This window comes from Phyllobates terribilis, unplaced genomic scaffold, assembly GCF_046119375.1.
Source record: "Phyllobates terribilis strain yellow unplaced genomic scaffold, ASM4611937v1 Scaffold_1__5_contigs__length_1240528914, whole genome shotgun sequence".
Taxonomy (NCBI): Eukaryota; Metazoa; Chordata; class Amphibia; order Anura; family Dendrobatidae; genus Phyllobates; species Phyllobates terribilis.
The window spans coordinates 516,269,042-516,295,256 of NW_027362761.1; the positions used below are offsets into that span (position 1 = coordinate 516,269,042).

The 26,215-nt window shown below is 44.0% G+C and overlaps 1 protein-coding gene across 2 annotated transcripts in view; it reads left to right on the top strand.

Annotated features, from left to right (window-relative positions):
• Positions 1-369: 369 nt before the first annotated feature.
• Positions 370-26,215, top strand: part of RAB3C (RAB3C, member RAS oncogene family) — a 212,632-nt gene continuing 186,786 nt past the window's right edge. The window contains exon 1 of one of the 2 annotated variants that reach the window (XM_073680278.1): positions 370-604. In XM_073680278.1, coding sequence (XP_073536379.1) covers positions 587-604 — 18 coding nt within the window. In that variant the 5' untranslated portion in view covers positions 370-586. Of the gene's footprint in view, positions 605-776; positions 1,062-26,215 lie in introns of those variants that run through there. The other variant, XM_073680277.1, reaches the window with a different exon arrangement.

Consider the following 26,215-nt stretch of genomic DNA (forward strand, 5'->3'; position numbering starts at 1 on the left):
AAGAGTCATGCGTCAGGGTTGGGGGGAAGGGGGAGGTAGGGAGGGCATGTGTTCTTGCGCTCACTTCTCTAACCTAATTGGGCCTCTTGGAAACCTTTTAGTGGGTGAAATTTTAATTCATTGTTCAGAGATGCTGTAATCTAAATGAAAAATGTTTTGATGACGAGTCCCTTTAAATGGATGTTTGCAGCACAATGAATGGTTGGGTCAGTAGGACTATTAGACAACTGGAACATATGCACTGTGGGATTTTTACAATGCACCCCTAGATTGTCACTGGTTCCTGATGGTTTTGCTGGTAGTAGTAGGGGAGAGCAGTCCATCTGCTGCAGCTGAGGACAGAGGTAATTACCCAGTAGTGTTTGCCTTGTAACTAGACACTTCCTGTGGTTGATGAGAGCACTGCTGCTGCCTTTGTCCTCCCTGCCTGATCTGCCCAGCATACAGCTCTGTCCTCTCCAGCTGCTGGATGATCTGATGATGATCTATGCTGCTGAGCAGACGCCACCTTCCCATTCATAGTCTGCAAATAGACTAAAACCCCAGCAAACTGCAGCCAGTCACACAGAGGAGCCTGAACAATCCCATGGAGTTGTATGGGAAGGTATGTACCTCTTGTCTATCCATAGCATGTCAATCACAATGGCCATTCCTGTAACTCTCATCATCCTCACTCCCTGCACATCCTGAGATCCAGATCATTACAGGGGCAATTGTATCTGTCACTTTCCAAGTGTAGAAAGGCAGCCAGATGGAAGCTGTGCACTGCTGCATTGTGGGAGGTGTAGTTTATATCCCAGCATATGCTACAGTGATGCATTTGGGAAGGAAGGAGGCTCCAGGACTACAAGAACCAGAAGAGGCGCTGACAGGCGAGGAGTAGATGAAGGCAGAGGACAGCTCCTGGTGCTGATCCTCCAGCCCATCAGGAAGCAGAGCCCAGTGTGCAGGAGCCGGGATCTGTCTGCAGAGGACGAGGGGCATTGCTCCACCTGGATCAGACCTCTAGATAAAGCAAAGGGAGAAGCTCAGGCAGCATGAGACACGAAGCTCCTATGCAGGTTAGTAAGACAATGCCATCTCCACAGCCAAGGGCTGACTGCTAAACTGTGCTGCTGATCTGCTCCTGCAATACTCATCACACACAGCAGATTAACCCTACGTGTGCTGCAAGTGTGACTAGGATCTGTGTTTGCTCAGTATATTGCAATCAGGTGTGCACAATACTGCATGCTACAGTCAGGTGTGCACAGTACCACAGTCAGGTGTGCACACATTAGGATTTACATTAGTTCTGAAAAATGTGGTGAACAGCTACAAATATGTCCCAGCGTATAAAGCACTCACTCCACAGCATACACCCGGCTAAGACTTGTAATTGTCTGCTCTGTTAAACTAAAGCTGTAGAAAACAACTGGATTCCTGGTAGAGATGCAGCAGAGCTGAGTTTGTTGTGCAGCACTATGGTTTCTGTGATTTTACACAGAACTGTTCACTGAGCATTCAGGCTCTAACTGTACATTTTGCTTTTGTCTCTAATTAAATGAATTATGTTGTGACTTATGCATGAATGAGGCATCGTATGCTCTTGTATGAGGTTTTAAGTAGTTATTGTGTAATTATGCAGAGCGTGTCCTAGGATCAGTATCATCTATGATCTATATATTTATCTACCATCTATCCATGAACATTTTATACAGTCTTAGGAAATACAACAGTCTATTTATACTACCGAGTATAAGAACACAGTAGCACAGATATTTTACTTACCAGTCAGATGAACTGACAGGTCCTAAACATCTACATAATGGCTGTATCTGGTGTACAAGGGATGGATTTGGGATCCCCAAAAACTGTTTAATTACCAGAGATTAAATGAGTGATGAAGCACATCCCTCTACAGTGGCATTAATGGCATCATGTGTTTATTGTAGGGTGGATTTTGCACTATTTTAGCAACTCTATGAAATGATCTACATTATATAGAAATGTGAGGTCTCCAACTCTCCATCCATGATGATTGAATGAAGCTGAGGTCTAATCAATGAATTATCATCTGATGACCATGTTTATGTCAATCTATATCACATATCTATATCACATATATATCAATCACATGTCAAAATCTATCAATCCACTTAAAACTGAAAATGATGGTGTGATTACAGTTATGCCCAAAACTTCTTTCTTTTCATCTTCATAACCTTCACAATGGACAGCTGAATTACCTTCTGTTAGAAGAATCCCATAACCCAGATCTCCCAGTGATCACCTGTAATCCACTGAGGAGTCAAACAGCAAGTCTTACATTTCTCTACAGCGCCACCACAGGGGAAATGAAGCATTACGCCATTCCCCATTTAAATCTGTGGACACCTGCGTAATACAAGGACAGGCCAAGTCCTCCAGATAGGGATGTATGCTGCTTATTACATTCATTCTTTAAACAATGCATATGTTTAGTGTTTCTCATAATATCTCTATGGCCTTGTATATCTCAATGACAAACTCTTCCTCAAATATTAAAAGATGTGTGCTCTTGTCCGCCCTTCACTTTCCATGGTAATCTCTTTCTGTAGCCTGTCAAAGTCATTGAGTCCTATGGGAGTCCATGTTATTAAACCAGGATGTGTTATCAGTGGGAGCCGTGCGGGTAGATACAGCTGTGAGCTACAGACTATTTCAGGCACAGCTTTACCCTTCTATATTGGTCTGTCAAGAAGGCAAGCTGAATGCCAAATTATCTATCATGCCAAAGTAAGTGAACCCTCCCTCCTAATTATTCAGTTCTGGTGTTACGCTTACATCTATTGAAAATAGGTGATTAAAAATCAAATCAATCACACTGCCATGCGATCTTCTTAGGCCATGTTCACACGTTCAGTTATTTGGTCAGTATTTTACCTCAGTATTTGTAAGACAAAACCAGGAGTGGGTGATAAATACAGAAGTGGTGACGTGTTTCTATTATACTTTTCCTCTGATTGTTCCACTCCTGGTTTTGGCTTACAAATACTGAGGTTAAATACTGACCAAATACTGAACGTGTGAACGTGGCCTTAGACGAACATTGCTATTAATATGAGTGGTACAAAAGAGCTCAGCGACCTTGAGGCTACATACACACGATCATATTTTAGGCCGGACGTCACACACGCAGCGCTCAGACCAACACTAGTGACTTCCGTATATGTGGATGAGACTCCCCTTTTTAAGTCTATGGATGCGAAAAAAAATCTGATCCCATACGAATCATCCATATAGCATCTGATTTGTACAGATACATTGTAATTATGAACGTAGGAAACTGTATTTGGGGTTGTAAATTTTATTCACTGCGGATTTATGAAAGCGAATGCTGTATAGATGCCATGCTGATGACAATACTGATGAAAAATTATTCGTTTTTCTGGATAAAAACCAGACAATTTTTTTTATACGCTTGTGTGAACTTAGCCTTAAAGTGGCAGTGTTCTAGAATAGAAACTTCCATTCATTACTTTTTTCATCTGCTAGACCTACTCCCGTAAAACATATGACTTGCAAACATCTCCCATCCTCCATTGCATCACCCACTACAGAGCTCCACACTGTGCATAGTAGTGAAATGAATTTCCACGGTCGAGCTGTGGCACACTCGCTTACGATCACCATGTGCATTGCCAGGCTTCAGCAGGGGTGGTATAGAGGATGTCACCCTGCATTCTGGAACAGTGGGAATGTGTTTTCTATGGCCTTCATACACAGTAGACTAACGTCGTCGGAACCCATCAATATCAGCATGTGGGTTCCTAATGTGTATGGGGACTTCCCAACTCCTCTCGAACAGGTCATGTCAGAAGAGAGAAGCACCCAGCATGTCGAATTTCCAATGGTCTCCTAGAGAAGCCAAGCGTACCTGTGCATGAGGGACTCGGGAGAGATAGGTGTTGGACGACTGATCTATTGTGTAGGTAGGCTTTATCGTCCAATCTGAGTTTGGTGGATGCCATCTACCAGAACGCACAGTTCCTACATTGAAATTTGGTGGAGAAGGGATAATAGTATAGGGCAGTTTTGTGGGTTAAAGCTAGGACCTTTATTTCCAGTGATGGACATTCAACAACATTTTTCGCAATTTTAAACTTAAAGTCCAGCAATTGTCATCAGTTTTTGAAAAGGAAGTCCGAAAAGATATGGTTTGACAGATTTGATATGGAGGAACTCGAGTCACTACTCGGGGCACTGACCTCAATCCCATCAAACACCCTTGGGATTACTTGTAAGGCAGATTGTCAGACTTGTTGTCCAATATCAGTATATGACTTCACAAATGTTCTTTTGATTGAATGGGAACAAATTCCTACAGACACTAAGTGGAATGGAGGTTTGAAAGTGATATTCTCAAGCTTGATAGTTATACCTTATCCATTTCTTTCTGACCATTGGGACCCCCACCAATCCCAAGAACCAGGCATATGAATGGAGTGGTGGTCGATCATGTGCACAGCAGCTCCATTTATTCTTATGGGAACGCCAAAGACCATCCAAGTGCTGCATTTGGATATCTCCAGCAGTCCAATTAAGAATGAATGGAGAAACCGTGCGCGTGATCCACCACTGCTCCTCTCATGTGGAGATCTTCATATCTTCTCAGGATCGGTGGGGGTCTCAATGATCTGACACCCCCACCAATCAGGACATTATCCCTTATTATATGGATAGAGGATAACTTCCAAACATGAGAATAACCCTTTAATTCATGCAGTAGGGATCCAATTCCATATTACCGTCAATGGTTTTAGAATGGGATATCCAGCGATTTCATATAGATGTGATGGTCAGCTGGCCACAAATGTTTCTCCATATTGTGTAAAATTGTATATGACTTTTTATCCAAAATAGGATATAGTAATACAGTAAGTGTTTTACAGAATAGCACAGCTGAGTTTGACAGATTTAGCTGAGCTCCTCAACTCACACAACTGTATTATAATATACGGTAGGACTGCTGGGAACAAAATAAATATTAATACATTAAAAATATAAGGTTATAAAGCCAGATTATATTTATGAAGTCCCTGCACCACACAAATGTTGCAAATGCCAAACTACCCTTCACTGCATGCCCAGGCTATTTGCAATTGCATTAGTGCAATCCCTTTCCATTTTTTATATTTGTTTAGGGTAGCTTCACTTTATCGTGGTATATAGTCATCGGATCACTATAAAGTATGGCTCCTATCTCTCTCACATTCTGATTACCATGAGATCTTCAGTGATAACTCTCGAATTTAACGGCAAATAACAGCAGGGAGACTGGGCATAGATAATTCAGGCCTGTCAGGAAGAATCAAGTAGTTCATGCAGAACGGGAAAGCAAAAGAAGACAATATTGCAATCAATCAGTTGTCCAGATATTGGCAAAAAGTCAGGAGCTGGTAGACAGTAGCAAAGACGCATAGGTAAAACCAATTAAAAGGAAGTTGTCACTAGATTCATGCTGCCAGAAGCACAGGCAGTAAAATCAGTGCCAGGCTGTACTATTGCAGCCAGGTGTTTTTACTCTGAAACACCCAGGAGTTTCAGAGAAAGCATAGTTTGAAGAGACGGACGGGAACTATAGGGATAGATGTTTCTAGTCCCGTGTGGTCCCTGGCCACCTTCTACCCGCCTTGCTCCAGGTGATTACTAGGTCTCTTCAATTTGTATATATGGGGAGAGACCTGTCAATCAACTGGAACAAGGCGGGGAGAAGCCGCACGGGGGCCGTACCTGGCTATTCTTGTCTCCCCCTATACTCCCTGGTCGATTTTCCAAACTATGTCTTCTTTGAGCAAAACATACCTGACTGGAATTACGCAGTCAGGCTCTAATTCATTCTGCATTTGGTTCAGGCAGCATGAATCTAGCGTTCTCTTTATTGGACAAGAGTAGAAGGTAAGGAAAATGTGGTAGGGGAGCGGATAAAAAGTGCTTAACGAGTCATTTGTATGCCTTCTTATATTCTGTACTAGCCACACACATAGCACATACAGTGCCTAATCCTGGAACACCTCCAAAATACAGTCTTAACTGAAAAGCGCAGTTCCTTCACAGTCCACAGGCAATCCAGAACTTTCCTTTCTCAAAAAGGTCAAACTAATCAATGTGGTCATCACCCCATGTGTGCTCCTCAAGGTATAATGCCATGTGCAGCTTCCCTAGCGATAAAAATATTGTCTCCCAGGATCAGAAACCACAGCGGATTTCTACTGAAGGTTGCAGCTATAGCCCAAATTCTTCTTTTACTGTAGAGGTCATCGCCTGGGGTCTTGAGTTGGGATAGAATCCATCAGACACCAAGGTCTGGTCTGGAAGCATTTGTGACCTTCACACCTATAAGTACTCTAAATTAGTTGATGTGATTAATATTTTATTTGTTTTTATGCTACCCATACACAATAGATGAATGTCGGCAAAACTCATCGATTTCAGCGGGACCGGACAACGATCTTGTGTCTGGTGTTGTCCCAATTCTCCCCTGATGTCGGAGGAAAAAAGGATCAGGCTGTTGGATTTTAGTGCCTAATACTTTCAATCTAAGGGAAGATAAGCCATTGCTAGAGATATCTGATAGCTGCTTACTCCCCTCTCCCCAATCACAATTCATGTACGCACTGTCAAGCTGAGCGTACATATGTGTGAAGGAATTATGAAGACTAGCTAGCAACCAAAGGAACTTTTGGCCGAAAGCCAATTAAAGTTATTGGCATCCTTACATATTTAGTATTTTCATATAGCACCTTCCAATGCTCTATCACGGGTACAGCTATAGGAAGCCCAAACATCCCTTTGCCCAATAACAAGAAAAATGTATTATGGCTCCAAATATGCGGGGAATCTGATACAGACTTTGCTTCAAGTTACATTTCTGGCCATAACATGCCACTGCACCAGGTGTCGTTTTAGCCCATATATACAGTGGGGAAAATAAGTATTTGATACGCTGCCGATTTTGCAAGTTTTCCCACCTCAGTTGGTGGGAGGTTACGTAAAGTGATAGATGGATTTGCGTATGTTTACATATTTGAAATCTTTGCCTGGGAGAGACTTTGCTAATACAGTATATCTAGCTGTATCTTCTTGCTGCACTCAGTCTTACTACGGCGTATGACCTGTGACATGAAACTGTCTTCCACAACCTCGCTTTTGTAGCAGAGTTTGGCAGTTCCTGACCCAGATTTAAGTATCCAGCACAATTGTTTCTGTTTCAGTCGATGACTGGGTTTCAGTCTACATATGAAAATTATGATCAATATCACCTGTTTGGTAAAATTTGTTACTCATACATCTGACTATAATCCTACGGAAGCCCTGACTTTGTGCAAGTGTACCGAGAAGAATTCAGGCTGATTTGAAAGCGAAGATGGGTCGCACCAAATATTGATTTAATTTAGATTTTGCTTTTGTTTATTGACTTTGTATTTTGTTAATTGATAAAAGCAAACTGTAAAAATATCGAAAGAGTGAGATTAAAAAATGAGACTTTACTATACTGTAGAGTGTCTCCCTTCTCCATCGGCCTCGCTTCTTGAAGGACTTGTTTTGAGACGGCTGCTATTAATAACCCATTGGAAGTCAGAAGACATCTTCTAATTATGTATATTTTCTTGATTAGCATGTTTAAAATCCCGGTGACAGTAATTTCCTGGTTCTCAAGTTCTTCAGTATCATCTTATCCAAAACATTATATTATTAATTAATACCTAAATATCACTTTGAATAATGTTATGTTTATGTAGAAAACCTCAGTTACTTTTCTAAGACTCGATTCTCAGTAGTCTTACTAACTACTAGTGTTGAGCGAGCATGCTCGACACTGCTCGGTACTCGCCCGAGCATCTCACTACTCGGGATGTTCGGCGAGCACCGAGCATTTCCGGGTTACTCGGGCGGGAGCTCGGGTCTCCGCCCTGCATGTTTGGCGCTCTTTACAGAGCCAATGAACATGCAGGGATTGCCAGCCTGTCACTGTAATGCCGCAGCCATGTTGTTTGTGGGCATTACAGTGATTGGCTGGCCGCACAGCGTCACCTCGAATATTTAAAACCGGGCGCCGCCATCTTGGACACAGTCGCTCCGGATCAGCCAGTGTAGGGACAGCGCTGCTGAGTTAGGGAGAGATATATACTGCAAAATAGGTAGTGTAGGGTCTCTAAAACCTGCCAAATCAAACAAACAGTCCTTCTCAGGACTAATATCCATCCCAGATATCAGGCAGGCAGGCAGGCTGTATAGGAGACGCAGTGGTTATACCAACAAACAGTGCATTACAGTCCTATGTGCTCCTGCTGGTCAAATTGCTAGACTTATCCCCCGGTCTCAGGGGCCAGGAAAAATCCTTTTTTTTTCATCTAAATCCTGTACTTATTTATTTTTCTCCTCAGTCAGACTGTACAAATACGCATCTTATTAACCTTTTGGTATTGCCCCCCCCCCCCAAAAAAAAAAAAAAATTTGAGTGTGTCTGTGACTGTTCAGACACAAATATATCTGTTTAAAAGATTTTGGTGTAAGCCACATAACTATAACTGTGGTTTTGCAGTTTCACGGTTCAAATCTTAGTATCATCCAGCTTTTGGCCTTTTTTCCGTAAAAAAAAACAGTAATAATGTCTCACTGACTGTTCAGACACAAATATTTCTGTTTAAAAGATTCTGGTGTAGGCCAGAGAAATATAACTGTGGTTTTCCTCTTCCACGGTTCTAATCTCCTTTTTTATTACCTTTTTTCCATTGATAGTGCGAGTGTAAGCTATTTTACTTCATTTACAATGGGCAAGGCGCGTGGCAAGGGACGTGAAACTGGACGTTCTGGTGATGGTGCGTGTAGAGGACGGGGCCATGGCCAAGGTGAAAATGTGCCACAACCAACAGCCACATCTTCTCGCTCCCACTTCTTGACCGAATTACTAGGGAAGCACAGAACAACACCAGTATTGCGAACTGATCAGTGAGAACAGGTTATTAATTGGATAGCAGATAATACTTCCAGTTACCTGGGCACCACCACCTCCGGTCAAGTTTTAGTAGCCGTGAGTCTCGACCGCATACTCCTCCTCACCCTGATGCTCCTTCCTCCCACCATGCCGAGTGTCGTCAGACAGCAACTGATCCCACAGTTGGACACTCTGAAGAGCTGTTCACTGGTCCATTTCCATATTTGTGCCCCTCGCCTGCTCCGCTTGAAGTGGTGGAAGAGGAGATCCCATGTAGCGATGCCCAAATATTTGAACAGCCACAGCCACAGGAAGTCGACGCTGGCAATATGTCACAAGAGGTGGACGATGACGAGACACAATTGCCACAAAGTGAGGAGGAGGATCGTGGTGCGCAAGTGGAAGAGGAGGAGGTGGTGGATGATCTAGTAACTGACCCAACGTGGTAGGAGGACATGCAGAGCGAGGCCAGCAGCACACAGGGGGAGGGAGGCAGAGTACCCCAACAGGCAGGAAGAAGCAGTGTGGTGGCCGCACACAGAAGGCGGGCAACAGTTCCCCGTAACACCAACACGAGGGACGTTGCCAGTACAACCGGTAGGTCATCCAGAGTCTGGAATTTTTTTAAAGACTCTGCTGATAACCCCAAAAAGGCCATTTGTACCACCTGCCATGCCAGCATCAGCAGGGGTGACAAAACTACCAGCCTGACCACCACCAGCATGATCAGGCACATGGCAGCAAAGCACCCGACTTTGTGGGGTGAACCCCAGGGTCCACGACCAGTGTCAGCGGGTGTCACCACTGCTTCTTCCGCTGTTGTGCGTGTAAGAGAACCCCCTGTTGTGCGTGCAAGGCAGTCCCCTGTCCATGCTGCATGCAAAGATGCCCCCTCCTCTCAGTCTTCACTTGTTATGGCAGTTTCTCAAGAAACAGCATCAACGTCCACGTCCCACCACAGCGTTCAATTGTCCATATCCCAGAGCTTTGAACGAAAGCGCAAATTCGCAGCCAACACCCCACAGGCCACAGTACTAAATTCGCACATTTCACGACTGCTTGCGTTGGAAATGCTGCCTTTTAGGCTGGTGGAGACGGAATCCTTCCGCAACCTTATGGCGGTGGCCGTCCCTCGGTACTCGGTCCCCAGTCGACACTATTTTGCCCGGTGTGCCATTCCCGCAATACACATGCACGTGTCCCAAAACATCTGCCGTGCCCTCAACAACACAGTTACTGGGAGAGTCCACCTGATAACGGATACGTGGGCAAGTGCTTGTTGCCAGGGACGGTACATCTCCCTGACGGCACACTGGGTAAACATAGTGGAACCCGGGACCCAGTCAGACCTTGGGACGGAACATATCCTCCCCACACCGAGGATTGCGGGCCCTATGTCAGTCAGAGTTGCCCCCACAGTGTACAGCTCCTGCGCATCATCCTCCTCCTCCTCCTCCTCATGTTCAGCCTCCATCTCAGATATCACCACATCAGTTACAAGCTGGAAGCACTGCAGTACTGCCTCAGCCAAGCGGCAACAGGCTGTGCTGAAACTCATAAGCTTAGGTGATAAACCTCACACTGCTTGTGAGTTGTGGACAGCTGTGAAAGAACAGGCAGATCTGTGGCTGAGATGGCTGAACCTACGTCCAGGCATGGTTGTGTGTGACAATGGCCGTAACCTGGTGGTGGCTCTGAGGCGAGGCGAGATCACACACTTACCATGCCTGGCTCACGTGCTTTACCTCGTGGTTCAGCGGTTTCTTAAATCGCACCCCGAGTTGCCAGATCTTCTCGTCAAAGTACGCCACCTGTCAGCTCATTTTCGGAAGTCGGCTACAGCTTCCGCCGCCCTTGCTGTGTTGCAGCAGTGTTTGCAGCTTCCGGCACACCGACTGGTGTGTGATGTCCCCACATGTTGGAACTCTACCCTCCACATGTTGCAAAGGATTTGTGAGCAGAAGGGAGCAGTTGTGGAGTACCAGCTGCAACAAGGCCGTCGATTTTCAGGTCAGACTCCACACATAAGACCTCAGGAGTGGACCTGGATGTCTGACATATGTACCATCCTGACAAACTTTGAGAATTCCACCAAGATGGTGAGTGGCGATGACGCCATCATTAGCATCAGCATCCCACTTGTCTGTCTTTTGCAACGCTCTCTGCAGAGAATTAAAGAGGAGGCATTGCAGCCAGAGTATGATGAGATGGATCAAGAACCTGTAATGGGCGATTACACACAGCCCAGCCTCATCTCATCCCAATGGAATGGGGGAGGTACAATTGAACACTGCCCTGGGACAAGGACTTGCACGGGGATAGTTGCAAGTCTGCATCTTCTGATGCAGCAAGGCACACTTTTAGGCAGTGACTTGGGTGTCAGAGATGCTTCCAGGGGTCTTCCCCCATGCTGTTCCCATGTCTTTTCAGCAGTGTGTGCATGTGTCACACAGCACATGGCCAGATAAGGTTGTAAAATGTTAAAATGACATTTCCCGGTGAATGCATTTGTCACGGTTAATAAGCCCCTAAAAGTGGCTTAATACCTCTGACCACGTTGTTGACCGCAGTGACCTGGGGGTCAGAAATGCTTCCTGGGGCGATCCCCATGCTGTCCCCATGTCATTTGAGCACTGTCTCTATCGTTTTGGACACTTTTTAGGCTTTCTACAGACTGCCGGAGGTGCCGCCACAAAAATGCTCAGGTCTCCCATAGACTAACATTGGGCTCGGCCCGAGCTTCGAGCACCCGAGCATTTTAGTGCTCGCTCAACACTGCTAACTACCAAATGCAGTTCATGTATACAGAGTGTTCTTCTCTAAAATGACACAAAAGTCTACATTTTCTACTTCTGTAAAGTTGTGGCAGCTGGATCTCCTTAAAGGGCTATAATTTTAACTATGAACGGGATACATGATACTTTTCTGATCACTAGGGGTTCAACTGCTGGGACCACCACCATTCCTGACAACAGGGCTCTAAAATGCCGTGTTACAATGAAGTGGTGGGCATGCATGTGAGGCCACACTCTATTAATTATCTATAGGTCTACTGGAAATGGCCAAACACTACACTTGGCTATCTTCTACAGTCTACATTCTAACATTCCCCAATCTTCAGACACATATGACCTCTGCAGCCAATCATTAGGCTTTAATTATTATTAAAAAATAGCAATTCTAATGCTAAGATGACCATATTGTTTTGTATACAATTATGTTAAAATATGAGCAGTAACTTTCTTTATGAATATATAACTGTGTTGCCCCAAGTTGGTAAAATGGAAAAGTACCAGTAATGCAGATATTAATTGTAAAAATATAACGAAACCACAGGGCACAAAATTCTTTCAGGCTCCTTGCAGCATGTAAGTAAACCAAATATCCAGAAACCTCCCTTAGGCTGTGGTCCCACTATCAGTATTTGGTCAGTATTCGGTCAGTATTTTTTCTCAGGAATGGGAGCCAAAACCAGGTGAGGGACAATCAGAGAAAAGGTATAATAGAAACAGTCACCAATTCTGCATTTATTCCCCACTACTGGTTTTGGCTCCCACTCCTGAGAAAAAATACTGACCAAATACTGATAGTTGGGCTGTGGCCTTAGAGAAAAAGTTGAAAGCACAAAAAAGCCTGTTCATTCTAATGTCAGCACACAACAAAAAGAGACAGAAAAATAAAATCTAACATGACATTTCAAGAGGACCAGATATCTGCATGTGGTGCATATATCTAGAGAGAAGAGAGCGATAGCTATAGATATATATATAGTGGCATGTAAAAGTTGAAGATGAAATTATCTCTAAAAGGCCTAAAGTTCAAGATGACACATTTCCTTTGTACAGTCATGGCCAAAAGTATTGAGAATGAGACAAATAGTAATTTTTCCAAAGTTTACTGCTTCATTTTTTGTAATGGCAATTTGCATATACTCCTGAATGTCAAAGAGTGATCAGCTTAACAGCAATTACTGTACTTGCAAAGTCAATATTTGCCCAGAAAATGAACTTTAACCCCCAAAACACATTTCAACATCATTGCAGTCCTGCCTTAAAAGGAGCAGCTAACATCGTTTTAGTGATTGATCCATTAACACAGGTGTGGGTGTTGATGAGGACAGGGCTGGCGATCAATCAGTCATGATTAAGTAAGAATGACATCACTGGACACTTTAAAAGGAGGCTGGTTCTTGGTATCATTGTTTCTCTTCAGTTAACCATGGTTATCTCTAAAGAAACACGTGCAGCCATCATTGCACTGCACAAAAATGGCCTAACAGGGAAGAGTATTGCAGCTACAAAGATTGCACCTCAGTCAACAATCTATCGCATCATCAAGAACTTCAAGGAGAGAGCTTCCATTGTTGTCAAAAAGGCTCCAGGGCGCCCAAGAAAGACCAGCAAGCGCCAGGTCCGTATCTTAAAACTGTTTCAGCTGCGGGATCGGACTACCAGCAGTGCCGAGCTTGCTCAGGAATGGCAGCAGGCTGGTGTGAGTGCTTCTGCACGCACTGTGAGGCGGAGACTCTTTGAGCAAGGGCTGGTTTCAAGGAGGGCAGCAAAGAAGCCACTTCTCTCCAGAAAAAACATCAGGGACCGACTGATATTCTGCAAAAGGTACAGGGAGTGGACTGCTGAGGACTGGGGCAAAGTCATTTTCTCTGATGAATCCCCTTTTCGATTGTTTGGGACATCTGGAAAACAGTTTATTCGGAGAAGAAGAGGTGAGCGCTACCATCAGTCTTGTCTCATGCCAACTGTAAAGCATCCTGAAACCATTCATGTGTGGGGTTGCTTCTCAGCCAAGGGAATCGGCTCACTCACAGTCTTGCCTCAAAACACAGCCATGAATAAAGAATGGTACCAGAATGTCCTCCAAGAGCAACTTCTCCCAACCGTCCAAGAGCAGTTTGGCGCCCAACAATGCCTTTTCCAGCATGATGGAGCACCTTGCCATAAAGCAAAGGTGATAACTAAATGGCTCATGGAACAAAACATAGAGATTTTGGGTCCATGGCCTGGAAACTCCCCAGATCTTAATCCCATTGAGAACTTGTGGTCAATCATCAAGAGACGGGTGGACAAACAAAAACCAACAAATTCTGGCAAAATGCAAGCATTGATTATGCAAGAATGGACTGCTATCAGTCAGGATTTGGTCCAAAAGTTGATTGAGAGCATGCCAGGGAGAATTACAGAGGTCTTGAAGAAGAAGGGGCAACACTGCAAATATTGACTTGCTGCATTAACTCATTCTAACTGTCAATATAACCTATTGGTACTCATAATATGATTTGAATTATATTTCTGTATGTGATATAAACATCAGACAAACATTAATAAAAACCAGAGGCCAGCAGATCATGTGAAAATATAATTTTGGTAACATTCTCAAAACTTTTGGCCATGACTGTATAATAGGCAAAAAATATTTATTTTTTTAATTTTTTTTACATTTTAAAAATTACAAAAAGTAAAATGGGCCGATGCAAAAGTTTTGGCACCCTTGGAGATTTGTGTGCTCAGATAACTTTGACCAAGGTATCAGACCTTAATTAGCCTGTTAGGGTTATGACTTGTTCACTATCATCATCGGTGATGCCAATTTCCCAGCTTTATAAAAACCCAGCCTCCTCTAACCTTGTGCCAAAAAACAGAAGCCATGGATTCTTCTAAGTAGCTGCCTAGCACTCTGAAAATGAAACTGGCAAAGGCCCACAAAGCAGAAGATGGCTATAAGAATATAGCAAAGCGTTTTCAAGCTGCCCTTTCCTCGGGTTAACAGGAACAGTGGAGGTCAAGATAAGGTCTGGAAAACAAAGCAAAATTTCAGTAAGAGCTGCTCGTAAAATGCAGAATTTCAGGAAAAGAACATCTCACCAACCATTAAGCATGGGAGTGTATCAATCATGCTTTCGGGTTGTGTTGTTGCCAATGGCACAAGGAACATTTCACGGGTAGAGGGAAGAAAGGATTCAATGAAATTTCAACAAATTCTTGATGCAAACATAACACCATCTGTAAAAAAGCTGAAGTTGAAAAGAGGATGGCTTCTGCAAATGGATAATGATCCTAAACACACGTCAAAATCCACAATAGACTACCTCAAAAGGCGCAAGCTGAAGGATTTACAATGGTCCTCACAGTCCCCTGATCTGAACATCATTGAAAATTTGTGGCTAGACCTCAAAATAGCAGTGCATGCAAGACGACCCAGGAATCTCACATAACTGAACATTTTTTGCAAGGAAGTATGGAGGAAAATCCCTCAAACACGAGCTGAAAGACTCTTGGCTGGCTACAAAAAATGTTTACAAGCTGTGATACTTTCAAAAGGGGATGCTATTGGGTATTAACCATGCAAGGTGCCAAAACTTTTGTATCAGCCTATTTTCACAGACCTGTTAGTTTTTCTTTAAGAAGCCTTTGACGCACCCCCTGGGCCATATTCTTTAGGGGAATACCCGGAGCCGGATCAGATGGGGGTTGTAGTCTCCGAGTGGCTGTGACCCGGTCCGTGCCCAGGGTGTCAAGCTCAGAGTATGTGGCAGTCCTACAGATGTTATAAAGTTCTTAATGTCGACTACGCCACCCGTTGTATTGCGGTCACTATGGCCGCCGCTGCAGCAGGGTCCGCTGAGGCTGATGGTGTTGGTGCAGCTTTTGGTAGTATAACCCCCAACGGGTGGGGTATAGCCTCAGGGGGTCAGGTGCAGAGGATGGGGGTTGTGGTGGTGCAGCATAGATGTTAAGTGAAGACAGAGTCGGGTTGTGCAGTTTAGGGTATTTACTCACTGCTGATGTTCCGGTCACTCCAGCTTCAAGTGACCACCCGAGCCGTGCTGCGTCCACCAGGTCCTGGATTCAGCAAACCCCCAAACAAGTCCGGAGCGTGACCCTGAGCTCTCCTTCTGTCCTTTCCTCTGGCCGTCCCCACTAGTGATCCACCTAGGTCCAGCTCCCTCGGGCCTTCTGTTGGGAGACCCTTGGCCTTGGGTTCCCTGACCCTCCACGTGGTTTGCCTTCGGGGTGGATGTGGTGGGTGGCCGTGGCAGACGCTGCCCACGGCCTCCGGTCTCTGGCTAGGGTGTGCTTTTGCCCCCACCAGTTTGGGATCCGGTACCCTATTGCCGACTCTTCACCCGGGGATTGAATTTGGGTTCTCAGAGTCCTTTCTTTTTCCCTCTCTGGGTCTTTCCTTCTCTGCTCCACTCTCTCTCTGCAGGCTCATCTGGACCTCTGCTTCTTACTGACTCTGACAGACTGACCCTGATCTTTGATGGTGCCCACCTTAAATACTCCCTCTATGTGTGAGCTCAGGTGACCAGCACCCAATGAGCTCCTAGCACTACCCAGACTGCTCCCCCTATCTGCCCCTACACTACTGGGATGGTCCACCCCCCTCCCACTCCAGCCAAGGACAGACTCGGTCGTACCTGCACATTTCTAAGTGGGAGTACCGTTGGTCTGCCCTCCGGAAATGGGATGTGTGTAGTGCATGCAGCCTACCGAGCTCAGCTCCACACTCCATCCTTACCCGGGAGTGGAATATCACACCTCTGGGTTGAGGTGCAATACCCCTGTAGCAGCCGAATCCTCAGGGTGCTACACCTTCCTACTCTGCAATTACTTGTATTAATTGCACCTGTTTGAACTCGTTAGCTGTATAAAAGACACTTGTCCACACACTCAATCGATCACACTCTAACCCTGTCTAATGACACCAGGGACAAAATTGTAGAACCGCACAAGGCTGGGGTGGGCTACAGGACAATAGGCAAGCAACTTGTTGAGAAGGCAACAACTGTTGGCGTAATTATTAAAAAATGTTAGAAACACAAGATGACTGTCAATCTTACTCGGTCTGGGGCCCAAGCAAGATCTTGCATCGTGGGATAAGGATGATTCTGAGAAAGGTCAGGAACCGGCCCAGAACTACATGGGAGGACCTGGTCAATGACCCAGAGAGCTGGGACCAGAGTCTCAATGTCACAGGGTTACCACGATAGTTTGGAGCCAGAAGTCCTCAACGTCGAATGGCTCCAACTCCAGCTCCGAGAAGAAACACTTCTCCGTCATTTTAAATGTGTGTTTATTTCTTTCGGCAGAACAGGGGTTAAGCGGTCATGTTGAAATTCCTTGTGCTCACAGCTGAGCTCGGTTAGCCACTCCTTTTCCCTTTATAAGCAGCTAACAGTCTATTCAGTAGGACTATCAGCTGTGTATCCACCTGACTACTGCACAACACAACTGATGGTCCCAACCCCATTTATAAGGCAAGAAATCCCACTTATTAAACCTGACAGGGCACACCTGTGAAGAGAAAACCATTTCCAGTGACTACCTCTTGAATCTCATCAAGAGAATGCCAAGAGTGTGCAAAGCAGTCATCAAAGCAAAAGGTGGCTAGTTTGAAGAACCTAGAATATAAGACATATTTTCAGTTGTTTCACACTTTTTTGTTAAGTATATAATTCCACATGTGTTAATTCATAGTTTTGATGCCTTCAGTGTGAATGTACAATTTTCATAGTCATGAAAATACAGAAAAATCTTTAAATGAGGTGTGTCCAAACTTTTGGTCTGTACTGTATGTGAGTGAATTTTTCGTGTGCCTGGAGTTTTCTGTTTACCCCTGTCTGTGTAACCATGTTTGTCGGGTTGGTGTACTATGGTGCACAGTAGTGCCCCCTTCTTTGGGTGGGGGGAGCGAACAGACGGAGGGCTTACTCTGGAGTTAGGGTGAGGCTGGAGGCCCCGGCGCCCTCACCTTCAGAGATATCCTGGGGAATAGAGGGCAAGCTAGGGCGACCCCTAGTGTTAGGGACAGGGTAGGAGCCCCTGGTCCCTGGTCACCCGACAGATGTGTCGTGACACTCAAGTTAGTAATACACTATGCTGTCATTGATTAATCAAAGTCCCCGTGCTCATGCCAGCACATGTCCAGGCCCATTTGAAGTTCGCCAGTAACCATCTGGATGATCCAGGAGAGGCATGGGAGAGGGTCATGTGGTCAAATGAGACTACACTCGCCGTGTTTGGAGGAAAAAGAAGGATGAGTACAACCCCAAGAACACTGTCCTAACCGTAAAGCATGATGGGGGCAAACATTATACTTTGGGGGTGCTTTTCTGCAAAGGGGACAGGACGACTGCACCTTATTGAAAGGAGGATGCATGGGGTCATGTATCGCGAGATTAGGCCAACAACCTCCTTCCCTCAGTAAGAGCATTGAAGATGGGTCGTGGCTGGGTCTTCCAGCATGACAATGACCCAAAACACACAGCCAGGGCAACCAAGGAGTGGCTCTGTAAGAAGCATTTGAAGGTCTTGGAGTGGCCTAGCCAGTCTCTAGACCTGAACCCAATAGAAAATCTTTGTAAGGAGCTGAAACTCAATGTTGCTGAGCAACAGCCTCAAAACCTGAAAGATCTGGAGATGATCTGCATGGAGGAGTGGGCCAAAATCCCTGCTGCAGTGTGTGCAAACTTGGTCAAGAACTACAGGAAACGTCTGACCTCTGTAATTGCAAACAAAGGTTTCTGTACCAAATATTAAGTTCTGTTTTTATCTTGTATCAAACAGTTATATCATGCAATAAAATGCAAATTAATTATGTAAAAATCATACATTGTGATTTTTCTGGATTTTTTTCTAAGATTCTGTCTCTTGCAGTTGAAGTGTAGCTACGATAAAAATCACAGACCTCGCCATTCTTCGTAGGTGGGAAAACTTGCAAAATCAGCAGTGTATCAAATACTTTATTTCCCCACTGTGTGTAATATAAATATATATATATATTACAGTACTGTGTATACAGTGGTATGAAAAAGTGTTTGCCCCTTTCCTTATTTCTTATTCTTTTGCATGTTTGTCACACTCACGGAAAATGTTTCAGATCACAAAACAAAATTCATCTGTTTGTGACCTCAAACTGAAGCGCACTTGGGTTATGCAGCAGGGCAATGATCCAAAACACACCAGTCCACTTCTGAGTGGCTTAAGAAAAGAAAAAATTAAGACTTTGGAGTAGCCTAGTCAAAGTCCTGACCTTTTTCCGTTTGAGATGCTGTGGCATGACCTTAAAAAGAGATTCATGTTTAGAAACCCTCCAATGTGGCAGAATTACAACAATTTTGCAAGGATGATTGGGCGAAAATTCCTCCAGAGTGTTGTAAAAGATTCATTGCCAGTTATCGCTAACGCTTGATTGCAGTTGTTGCTGGACCAGTCAGTTATTAGATTTAGGGAGAAATCACTTTTTTCACACAGGGCCCTGTAGGTTTGGATTTCTTTTTCCCTTAAAAATAAAGACCTTCATTTAAAAACTGCATTCCGTGGTTACTGGTGTTATCTTTATCTAATATTTAAATTGTTTTGTAATCTGTAACTTTTAAGTGCAACAAACATGCAAAAGAATAAGAAATCAGGAAGGGGGAAAACACTTTTTCAGAACTTTATATATACACTGCAATATACTGTATATATTACACACACACACACACACACACACACACACACACACACACACACACACACACACACACACACACACACACACATATATCATAGAATGGTAGAGTTGGAAGGGACCTCCTGGGTCATCTGGTCCAACCCCCTGCTCAAAGCAGGATTCACTAGATCATCTCAGACAGATGTCTGTCCAGCCTCTGTTTGAAGACGTCCATTGAAGGGGAACTCACCACCTCTCATGGCAGCCTGTTCCACTCATTAATAACCCTAACTGTCAAAAAGTTTTTTCTAATATCTAATCTGTGTCTCCTCCCATTTAGTTTCATCCCATTGCTTCTAGTCTTTCCTTGTGCAAATGAGAATAAATATGATCCTTCTACAATGTGACAGCCCTTGACATATTTGTAGACAGCTATTAAGTCTCCTCTCAGTCTTCTTTTTTGCAAGCTAAACATTCCCAAATCCTGCAACCGTTCCTCATAGGACATGGTTTGCAGACCAGTCACCATTCTGATCGCTCTTCTCTGAACTTGCTCCAGTTTGTCTATGTCTTTTTTAAAATGTGGTGCCCAAAACTGTACACAGTATTCCAGATGAGGTCTGACCAAAGAGGAGTAAAGACCGATAATGACTTCACGTGATCTAGACTGTATGCTTCTGTTAATACATCCCAGAATTGTATTTGCCTTTTTTGCTGCTGCATCACACTGTTGACTCATGTTCAGTCTATGATCTATTAGTATACCTAAGTCTTTTTCACATGTACTGTTGCTTAGCTCTATTCCTCCCATTCTGTATATGCTTTTTTCATTTTTATTGCCCAGATGTAGTACTTTGCATTTTTCCCTGTTAAAAACCATTCTGTTGGTTGCAGCCCACTGCTCCAGTTTATTTAGGTCTTTTTGAATCCTCTCTCTCTCTTCTCTAGTATTAGCTATCCCTCCTAGCTTTGTGTCATCAGCAAATTTAATCAGTTTACCCTCAATTCCTTCATCTAAATCATTGATAAAGATGTTGAACAATACAGGTCCCAGGACAGAGCCCTGTGGTACCCCACTTGAGACATTCATCCAGCTGGATGTGAAGCCATTTACAACCACCCTTTGAGTCCGATCACTAAGCCAGTTATGAATCCACCTAACAGTTGCCTGGTCCATTGCATACTTGGTCATTTTTTCAATAAGGATGGTGTGAGATACTTTGTCAAATGCTTTGCTGAAGTCAAGATATACTATATCTACAGCATTTCCCTGATCCACCCAGTCAGTGATTCTGTCATAGAAGGAAATTAAGTTAGTCTGACATGACTTGTTAGTTACAAACCCATGCTGACTCTGGTTAATCACTTCATTCTTATCCATGTACTTACATACATGTTGTTTAATAATTTGTTCAAAGATCTTTCCTGGTATAGAAGTCAGACTCACCGGCCTATAGTTCCCTGGGTCCACCTTCTTCCCCTTTTTGAAGATAGGAACAACATTTGCTCTTCTCCAGTCTTTTGGGACTTCTCCTGTTCTCCAAGAATTTTCAAAGATTATGGAGAGTGGTTCTAAAATTTCTTCTACGATCTCCTTCAGTACTCTGGGGTGTAATTCATCTGGACCTGGAGACTTGAACTCATTTATGTTAGCTAAATATTCCCTCACAATCTTTCTGTTTACAGATAACTTGGATTCCTCTATTCCTTTAAAAGGACAGTGAAGATCAGTTGATGTTACATTTTCTTTCTGAGAGAAAACAGATGCAAAATAGGAATTAAAAAGTTCGGCCTTCTCCACATCCTCTCTTACCATTTCTCCATTTTCATCCTGTAAAAATCCTATAGCATCTTTGACTTTTCTTTTACTTTTGACATACCCCCAAAATCCTTTTTTATTGCTTTTGACATCTCTTGCAAGCCTTAATTCATTGTCAGCTTTAGCTACCCTGATACGTGCCCTGCAGGATCTGCAGACTGCATTATAATCTTCTTTAGATATGCCTCCCTCTTTCCATTTAATAAACATTTCTTTCTTTCTTTTTAGCATGTGTTTAAGTTCTGTGTTCATCCATCCTGGTTTCCTTAAATGCTTCCCATTCTTCCTACTTTTCGGGATTGTTAACGATTGTGCTTTGAGAATCTCCTTTTTAAAAATTTCCCATCCTTCCTGGACATTTTTGTCCTTAAGGACATCCAGCCATTGGATCCCTCCTATTCTCTTTCTGAGTCTCTTAAAATCTGCCTTTCTAAAATCTAACCTTGAAGTTTGAGTCTTCACATGTCTTCCTCCTCTAGCTATCCAAAATTCTATAATAGAATGATCGCTGCCTCCTAGGGTCCCAGCCACCTTTACCTCCTCAACCATTTCCTCCCTGTTTATAAGGATTAGATCCAAAGTAGCAGATCCCCTTGTTTTCTCCCCTACCTTTTGGAAGATAAAGTTGTCAGCAAGAGAGGATAAGAATTTGCTTGACCTGTTAGTTTTACTTGAGAGAGATTCCCAACAAATGTCTGGATAGTTGAAATCTCACATGACCACTACGTCATATTTTTTGGAGAACTTGGTCATTTGATACATAAAGAGTTCATCCATATCTTCAGCTTGCCCAGGTGGCCTGTAGTAAATGCCTACAATGGTGTCCTTTCCGTTGTTCTCTCCTTGTATTCTTACCCAAACAGTTTCCACAGAACTCCCAGTCTCTGAAGCTTCAATCTCTGTGCAGATATACGCTTTTCTAACATACAATGCAACACCTCCTCCTCGTTTATCAAGTCTGTTTCTTGCAAATAAGTTGTATCCTTTTAGCCTTTTATTCCAATCATGTGTATCTTCCCACCAAGTTTCAGTGATTCCAATGACATCATATTCCTTTTCCTGCATTAGTAGTTCCAATTCTCCTTGTTTGTTGCCCATGCTTTGTGCATTTGTATAAAAACATTTTAGTTTGTGATTGGTTTCTCTTCCTCCCATATTTTTATTATTTAAATTGTTTTGTCTTTGTTCTTCTTTTCCATTTCCAGTAGCAGAGATCTCAATAGTATTTGTCAGCTGTATGGCTTTTTCTGGCCTTTTGCTTCCCTTCCCACATTGTTCTAGTTTAAAGCTCTTCTGATGAGTGTATAATATACATGTATAATATACATGTATAATATAAACTGTCCAACAACGGGTCATAGCTATGCTGAAAATAGGCATGGCTTAAGATGTAACACGATGCACCGAAAAATGTGCAAAGAATTTAGTACAACTTTATGGCACAAAGTTAGGCCTCATTCAGACATCAGTGATTTTCAGCAGTATTTTCGATCTGATTTTCATCAGTGTTTCAGTATTTATCATCAATGTTTCATCAGTGATTTTCTTGTATGCAAAAAAAAAAAAGAAATCACAAAGATTTTCCTGCCCATTGCAGTATTGAAATTAAATTATACATGGTTGGCGCCTGTGTGCCGTTCGTGATTTTTACAGACCCCTAGAATTGTATGGGTAATTTTGATCCATGACTTGGATCAAAACGGACGTCTCCGTGATTTTCTTGAGGAAACACGGTCTGCGAAAAAATGTGAACCCATAAAATATGAATGTATACTGTATTCTATTTGTGAAGAACACAGAACCTGTACATGAAAAATGGATGTCTTAATGAGACCTGATTTAAAAAAAAAATTATATTAACCCCTGTTGTATCCAAATCAAGGTTTCTTCCATTAAAGTGAACCTGACAGCTGATACATGCCCTATCCATGGGCAGCATTTATAAGGCACTGGGAGTATGATCTCAGCCAGGTATGATGACTATGAAACGCTGTGGCGAGTCTGAGAAAAACATAGTTTAAAATCCGCTGGGGACCGAGCAACGCTGGAGACTAGTTGGACAGGTGGGTTCCTGGTGGCTTTTCCCCTCCCGCTGCTTTGGATTGACAGGTTTCTGCCTAAATGTGCACATAACCAGAGACCTGTCAATCCCGGGCAGTGGGAGGGATTGGGTAGCTGATTGTTTACGATCACTGAGCCTGTTTTTATTGCATTACACATATTTTCCGTAGTCGAATTGCTCTAATTTTATGAAGGACTATCATGACGTTACCTTGGTCCGAGTCTGGATCTGACCTCCTCTTAGAAGCTGATCAGATTTGTTTGTCGGGACCGATCCCTCATAAACCCATGTTGATGCTGGGTCATGAGGTTATTTTAATTGTATACTCCAGGATAGCATCTCTTAGAAAATGTGGTTTGTCTATCATGGTAAATTCCTGTAGTACTCGGGGGTGTACGGACCCAGTCAGTTGTCTAGTTTAGTGAGTCCTGATGGATTAAGCAGGTGACATTTAATAGAGAATTTGTTACCCCTGATCATATAATCTGTCAGCGTATTTTCCTGTGTAAATAATGTAGAGAAAATGGGCGTTCAATAGATTGACCTTCCACCAGTTCTCCCAGAATATTTTTGAAGCCTCCAATACTATAATTTTTTAAGTCTCCTGTTGTATAATGTTTACATGGGGAAATGTGCTGCCGACAGCCATGATATGCACACCGAGATGCAAAATAGAAGAAGTTACATGGACCTGTGTAAGCCAAGACAATACAATAAGGGTAGCTGGTTAAGGACAGAATGGAGTGTAGATATTTGTGACCAGCCCTGGTTGAGTTTGGGTCACGGTTATGTGGCATAGGTCTCCTTGTAGAGTCAGGGTGCTGCGTTCTACAGGATGGATGGCTGCAGCACAGGAGAAGTCCTACAGACGTGAATGAGAAGAAATAATAAAGTAGGGTGGGAGTCAGAAGACATTGGCTAGGCCAAGAAGACAAGAAGTTTGGTAGCCGGAGATGTGGGAAGAGATGTTTGATGGCGCAGCACTGTGCTGAGCCTTCCAGTAGAAGGTAACGAGTTATGAGTGGGAGAACAGAGGCGTCAGTATAACCGCTAGACCAAAGATGAACCTGGCTGCTGAATTCATGATGGTTTGAAGCAGAACCAAATACATTTATGTAAAACATCATTTTCAGTAGCTGAATAGATTTTCTTGTTACGTCTTAAGTAGGAGAACTGCTCTTATAAAGGAAGATGTCTTATAGTCAGACGATAAAGCTGTCAGATAAGGATATGCTGGGCTGTATGTTATGGATACACTCTGAAATTACATTGTCCAAATTTCTAGATTGTTTCCTGTGTGCAGCTTAAAGTCATTTATATGAATTTAGAACAAGTTAACCTATTATAAAGAAATACACATTACTAACCGGGATGGATTTAGTGCTTCTCACAATTGCTTAAAGGGAATCTGTTACCAGGTTTTTGCAATGTAATTTGAGAACAGCATGTTGTAGGGACAGCGACCCTGATTCCAGCACTATGTCACTTGCTGGTCTGCTTGCTGTCATTTTGATACAATCCCTGCTTTCTCTGCTGCAGATCTAGCAGACCTCTGTATGCAGTGCTGTGTATAATCCCACCCACAACACTGATTGGCAGCTTTCTGTGTACAAAAGCTGATGACGCGCCCAGGGGATGGGGACGACTCGGCGCCCGGGCATTGTTGTTGCCTGACCTTGGGGGATGTCGCGGTGGTCGGCTCCTGGGCCCGTACCCTGGGGTCACTCTTAAAAAGGAAGGGGGGAAGTTGTATGGGATAGAGAATGTTCGTGACGCCACCTGTGGTGTCTGGTGAGGATCACCAGCGCTGCGACAGTCCTCTGAGGCCGGTGTTCAGGCAGCTTAGTTGGTGCGGCTCCCCACAGGTGGAGCGGGGCCTCAGGGCAGCGTAGGTGAAGGGATGCCGGACAGAGGGGACCCAGCCGGGTCAGAGGAAGAATAGAAGAACAGGCCCGCACACCGGAGTTCACGTCAGTACCTTTACTGGTGGTGTTTCTGGCACGGTCCAGGGTACTTCAGGGTGAAGGGTGCATATCAGGACTCTCCCCAGTGAGCGGGTGTGGGGCCTCCTGTTCCTTGCCTTTCCTTGATAAGTTTTTGACCTGCCTGGAGCTAGGCCTAACTTGGTCTCTGTCTTGCACCTGCTGACCTCGTGGTAGGGCCTTCTGTTGGAGATCACACTCCCTGGTCTCTTGGGCCTCCGTGACTCCTGACCCTGGTACGTAATCAGCTCTTGGTGTTCCTGGGACATATAGTTCTCCAGGGGTTCCGGTTATTTCTGCTGGATGTAAGGGATCCCTGCAGACGCGGACCCGGTGTCCGGTAAATGGTTTTGGGGTGAGCTGGTTAAGCTCCTCTGCCCCCTATGTTGCTTGCTTACTCCACTCGCCTTCGGCCACGCTCGGGGCCCTCACTAGGCTTCACACGGCCAGTAGGCCTCGCTACTCTTCACCGCTCTTTTGGCGTCGGCATGCCCTAGGCTCACTAACTCGAGCTCTCTGAGTCTGAACTGACCTGACAACCTCTCTGGCTGCAGCAGACTGTAGACACTAGACTGCGACTCCAGACTTCAGACTTCAGACTGAGCTGCCTAGCTCCACCTTCCCTATTTATATCCCTAACGGGCTCCCTCTGGTGGTCTGAGGTGGAAGGTGGAGGTGTGTGAATGCTATGAGGGCCTCTTGTGGAGGAATCCGTCCATGCACCCCTCTTGGATCTGTGGCACCAATGCGCAGCAGGGCGCCACACTGCCATTCAGTACTGGGGGCTTGGTTGGACTAGGATACATGAGGCACCTAGTCCTCCATTGATAATTTGCTGATAAAACACTGATTTTGTTGAAACAGCAACATAACCTAGTAAGTGACACGTCACTAGAATCAGGGTCTCAGCCCGTACATCATTCTGCTGTCAGATTTCATAA